Genomic DNA, 6,064 nt, shown 5'->3' on the forward strand with positions numbered 1-6,064 from the left:
TCTACATATGTCCCATCATGCCTCTCTACATATGTCCCATCATGCCTCTCTACATATGTCCCAGCATGCCAAGCTAACCTTGCTGAATAAACAGAGAACAGTGAATAATCGTTCTCAGCGAATCGTTGTTTTATTGCTCCCTCGATACAGCGAATGCGCACGACAACATACATTGAGTTCATGTCTAATGAGGAGAGTACAATTAACGGTAGTACGAAGAACCTGACGTGGTCCCATTGACACGACATATTCACAATGACAAGAAAAGATCTCGGTAAAGAACCTCTATATCGTGACAAGGTCACAAAGACGAGATAAGGTCATGGTGACACGACAAAAGTCACAATGTGTCTACCCTTGTGACAAGGTCACAGAGATATGAAAAAGTCACGGTGACGCCGCAGTCACTTGACAAGGTGACGGTGACAGGTTGAGATCCCTGTCACACAGAAACATGACGAATGAGAAGAGACGCTGTGACGACGTCTACACACATTCGCTACAGTCGATCACCGCTTTGTCAGTTATTCACGTAAATCATTCACCCGAGAAGAAGTGAATCGTTTGCCGAATTATATCGTATCTTGGCAGTTACTTACAAAAACATATTCGATCGAGTTTGGATCGATCTTGTACAAAAGTTGGCACTGCTTGTTAATTATTTACATTGATCAATCGCTCAAGGTAGCGTTGCTTGAGCACCTATTTAAACCGTGTAATCAACCCTAGAGTTCCATTACATTTCTGCTTTTGAGGTTAGAGTAGCTTTAGAAAAATTGACTGAATATCATCCACACCCCGATTGTAAACTCTTCACCATCAAAGCACTACCTGGCAATTTCTCAAGTTTCAAGTTTTCCTTCTACCAATCAAGCCGGGGAGATGTGCTCCAGAAATACTGAGACACACAGAGATAGATAGATAGAGATAAACAGATAGAACAAGAGATAGACAGAGAGAAGGTGAGCCCCAGACAGTAAGACAGACAGAGAGAATGAGAGAAAGAGAGAGAGAGAGAGAGAGAGAGGGAGAGATAGTAAGAGAAAGAAAGAGATAGAGCCATAGAAAAACAGAAAACAGACATAAAGAAACAGTCAGAGAAAAAGAAAGCAAGAAAAAAAAATACACATAAAGATAAGCAGATACACAGATAGATTGAGAGAGAGGCAGATATAGACAGATAGCACACAATATTTCCCGGCCCCACCCTCACTAATTAGGGACAAGGGCTCCCTACCTTCTACATCATAGAATAAACCGACGTTACGCGACAGCACTCAGGTATATGAGATTATGCAACACACGCGTCTATCTATAGCACCTATCATATGCACACCGCAAGAGGGCGCTAGCGGTCATCGCGAGAGGGCGCTAGCGGTAATCGCGAGAGGGCGCTAGTGGTCATCACGGGAGGGCGCTAGCGGTCATCGCGAGAGGGCGCTAGCGGTCATCACGGGAGGGCGCTAGCGGTCATCGCGAGAGGGCGCTAGCGCTCATCGCGAGGGCGCTAGCGGTCATCGCGAGAGGGCGCTAGCGGTAATCGCGAGGGCGCTAGCGGTCATCGCGAGAGGGCGCTAGCGGTAATCGCGAGAGGGCGCTAGCGGTAATCGCGAGAGGGCGCTAGCGGTCATCGCGAGAGGGCGCTAGCGGTCATCGCGACCGCGGTCACCGCGGCGACGCGCGCTCCTGACTCGTTGTGCTCTCTACTTGCCGCGTACGTTTGTGTCGGCGGTGGCGCCCCCTGCAGGCGGTAGTCCGGGCACACGCAGCGTGATGTCCTCGTTGCCGGCGCGGCGGACGTCTGCGGACGAACGAAAAGACGGTTGCCGTTAGTCGCCAGGGGGCGCCGCTGGTCTAGGGTTCTCGGGTGCGATCGATCGATCGTCCTGGCGTGATTGGAAGCAGAAGGCAGAAAGGTTCGATATGATATGACTACTAGGCACTTTAATTTAATTTAATTTAATTTTTTTTAGGGTTAGGGTTAGGGTTAGGGTTTTTTTTTTTAAGTGCCTAGTAGTCATATCATATCGCACCTAACTGCCGGGTGCTGATTGGAACCTCTACTGGTCACGATCAACATTGCGATGGGGACATTTTGAAAAATACTGCCTAGCATCGAAGTGCTGCCAGGTCGACAATGAAGCGTGTACATATATAAATGTTTAAAATATAGTTAACTAGTAGTAGTAAACTATAGTTAAAATACAAATATAGTTTAACTCGCTCTCATTTCCGAATATCGTGTTCAGTTGCGGACTTCACGGAAGCAAAATCCTGGGTTCGCACGTGTGCATAATGGTGACAGTCGTGCATCGCAATATACTTATCTGCCTTCGCCACATAAACACAACTTGTTGTTGTAGCTAGGTCGCTCAAGCTAGACCAGTAGATACACATCTTAAACTGGGTTTACACTACCGACTTTATGTTGGCGAATTGCCAAATTGGACCAACTTCTCAACTATACAACCGACAATCGACAGTGTAAACGCAAAAGTTGCGCGACCAACCGATCGATAGCAACTAGTTGGGAGATTAGAACATGTTCTATTTTTGCCAACTCGGAGTTGGCAAATTGGTAAGTTGGTCCAACTCGCCATTTCGCCAACATAAAGTCGGTAGTGTAAACCCAGCTTGTGATGTGTATCTACTGGTCTAGCTTGTGCGACCTAGCTACAACAACAAGTTGTGTTTATGTGGCGAAGGCAGATAAGTATATTGCGATGCACGACTGTCACCATTATTCACACGTGCGAACCCAGGATTTTGCTTCCGTGAAGTCCGCAACTGAACACGATATTCGGAAATGAGAGCGAGTTAAACTGAGTTTCATTAAGGTGGTCACACCATACAGCAAGAAGGAATTGAGCGTGGGGTCCAGACGGGCCTAGGGCAAAGAGAAAGGCAAGAAAGAAGAAGGAGAGGTAAGAATGATGGTAATGAGAGGCGGGAAGGAAGGTAGCGAGCATGGGCGGAGCCAGGAAGGATGGCAGGGAGCATGGAGGGAGGAAGGAAAAATTATAGGAAGAACGGAAGGGAGGTAGGAAAGATGGCAAGGAGCAGAGAGGGCAGTAGAAAGGAAGATGGGGAGCATGGGAAAGACACGAAGGATGGCAGGGAGCATGGAGGGAGGAAGGAAGAATTATAGGAAGAACAGAGGAGAGGTAGGAAAGATGGCAAGGAGCAGAGAGGGCAGTAGAAAGGAAGATGGGGAGCATGGGAAAGACAGGAAGAGATGTCTATAGTCGATGATTCAAGAGTAAAGAAAGAATAACATACAAGTCGTAGAGTGACACCAGAAAACCATATCTACGTTTGTTACCTGATGCATTGAGCTCCTGGTGTCCATCTACATCCAGGGTTTCTGAGCTCGCAGATATATTGATTGCACTACTGTCGTCCTCTAGGCTGATTGTGCTGCCACCTGGTGAGGAATCACCCATCGCGCATCGCCTGAATTGTGGGAAAAATGTCAAAATCTCCTTCTGCTTTATCTAGTCATTGTAAACAGTTCTTGGTTTTGAGACAAACCTACCTAATACCAAGACACCACATTAAACCAGCACTGCTAACCCATGATATAAAATGTAATCTTACTGACAAAGAATGTAACATACATGATATACTATGTCACACCCTCCATAAACGTCAGCTTATATATGTAACTCGCAAAATGCAGACTTTCCCATCACGCTTGCTCCCTGCCNTCACTTCTCTCTCGCCTCTCTCTCTCTCTCTTTCTCTCTCTCTCTGTCTCGTCTCTTCTTCTCTCTCTCTAACTCTCTTCTCTCTCTCTCTCTCTCTCTCTCTCTCGCACGCTCTCTCTCTCTAATCTTCTCTCTCTCTCTCTCTCTCTCTCCTCTCATCTCTCTCTCTCTCTCTCTCTCTCTCTCTCTCTTCCCTCTCTCTCCTCTTCTCTCTCTCCTGCCTCCTCTCTTCTCCCGCGCTATCTCTTCTCTCTAACAGATCCCCCTTCTCCCTATGACAGCGTCGGCTGCGGCCGTTGAAGAGACTGGTCGCCGCGCTGCAACACAGCCAAGTGACCTTGACCTTGAAAAAGCGACCGCGAAATGTCGACATGTTCGGGAACACTCCCACAAAACACCGGAAGCCGCTGCGACCGCAGTGAGTGACCGCGGCAGTGGCGGCGGCGGCGGAAGCTTTAGCTGCTCTTGTGTTTTCGTTTCCTGATCTCGACATCGATATTATTTATTATTATTATTTATTTATTTATTGCGATGTGTTGCGATGTGTTGTCTTTGTATTCAGCATACTCTACCATGCGCTCTGTACACCTGCTTCTCTTATTTTGGGGGCCATTTCATTTGATGTTCGTAGCTGCTCTCGTAATGTTTTCTCTTCGGCACACACGTGCCGCTGCCATTTAAGCTGCTCTGCTGTTTTATTTTCGTCGCCGTCGCGCAATCCCACTTCAACGCTCTGCCGTTTTGCGATTTTCCGCGCCCGCCGCGAAATCCCACATCGGGCTGCTCTGATGTTCTTGGTATTTGGCGCACCTGCAGGGGCGCGCGATGCTCGCTTCCCCGAAGCACAGACGGAGCGCACACGAGCGTGGCGCGACGCGGGAGATTTCGCGGGTGAATGTCATCTACTGTTGCCGGGCGGGCCGTAACGACCGCTGCTCAAGCGTACACAGTTAAACAGTAGCCCACCACGATCGAGTCTATTATGCACCTGTGTGTTCGAGTAGTGAATTGTCTCGATTCATTCGATTATACGTCGATTCATCGGTTGAACATGTGGCTCGACCAAGCGCTTGCTTTTATCAAATATCCATAATCAATTTTCATTGAAAAAATGGAAAATTCCGCGGTAAAAAAAATAATTTCGAAAAAAGTGATGAGAATCAGAGAGATCATCGCTTACTATACAAAAGTTATCCTTTATTTAACATAGCTCATGTATTATACACACGTAGTAAAACAGTGCAAAACAAACCAGTATAACATGCGGCCTAAACAAGCAGCATACATGCACACAACTGTACATCGCATCACGACGTTTACGCCCACAGCAGGCATTCAACACCCCGATGTAATCACGATGTTACCGTTCAATCATGTTATTGGGTCCAACGATGATCGACGTTACGAAATTACAAACCGATTGACAACACTAGTGTTTACGGTTTGAGAGTATAGGCGTGTTGGAGTTTTAGGCGTCGGGTGAGTGCGACTAACACCAGTGAGCTCGTATAATATGCTGTACGCTGTGTGTTAGGTTAGAGTCGAGGGACGAGTTTGAGGGGTCGTGAGGTGCGGACTTAGACCAGTAAGTTCTATATACGCACGCTGCTGTGTTAGGGCTTTTAGACGGTAGGGGGCCGAGTTGAGGGTGGGTGAGTGCGGGACTACAACAGTGAGTTATATATGGCACGCTGTGTGTTAGGCTAAGAGGTAGGGGCCGAGTTTTGAGGGTGGGTGAGTGCGACTAACCCAGTGAGGTCTATATATGCATGCTGTGTGTTAGGTTAGAGGTTAGGGGTTCGCAGTTTGAGGGTGGGCTTGGAGAGGACTCAAACCAGTGGTCTATATATGCCGCTCGTGTGTTAGGTTAGATGGTTAGGGGTCGAGTTTGAGGCTGTGGTTGTGAGTGGGACTAAACAGTGAGTCTATTATGCACGCTCGTGTGTTTAGCGTTAGAGGTTTAGGGGTTCGAGTTTTGAGGGTGGGTGAGTGGGACTAAACCAGTGATGTCTTACTATATGCACGCTGTGTGTTAGCGTTAGAGGTAGGCGGTCGAGTTGAGGGTGGTGTGAGTGTGGGACTAGACCAGTGAGCTTCTAATATATGCATTGCTGTGCTGTTAGCGTTAGCAGGTGTGGTCGATGTTTGAGGAGTGGGTGAGTGGGACTAAACAGTTGAGTCTATATGATGCACGCATGGTGTGTTAGAGATTAGAGGTATGGGGCCGACGTTTGAGGTAGTGGTGATGTGCTGACTAGACAGTGAGTCTATATGTGCACTCTGTGTGTTTTAGGTTTAGAGGTAGGGGTTGAGTTTTGAGCGGTGGGTGAGGACTAAAACCAGTTGAAGTCTATATT

At 47.6% G+C, this 6,064-nt stretch overlaps 1 protein-coding gene across 1 annotated transcript in view; it reads right to left on the bottom strand.

The window, feature by feature from the left end:
* The window catches only part of LOC106817626 (interactor protein for cytohesin exchange factors 1-like), a 3,954-nt gene extending 3,498 nt beyond the window's left edge, over positions 1–456 (bottom strand). The window contains exons 1-2 of the mRNA XM_014822307.1: positions 409–456; positions 79–82 (exon numbers count right to left, since the gene is read on the bottom strand). Of these exons, the coding sequence (XP_014677793.1) occupies positions 79–82; positions 409–456 (52 nt within the window). The remainder of the gene's footprint in view (positions 1–78; positions 83–408) is intronic.
* Between the last annotated feature and the right edge of the window lie 5,608 nt (positions 457–6,064).

Source organism: Priapulus caudatus, unplaced genomic scaffold (assembly GCF_000485595.1).
Source record: "Priapulus caudatus unplaced genomic scaffold, Priapulus_caudatus-5.0.1 Scaffold1801, whole genome shotgun sequence".
NCBI lineage: Eukaryota > Metazoa > Priapulida > Priapulimorpha > Priapulimorphida > Priapulidae > Priapulus > Priapulus caudatus.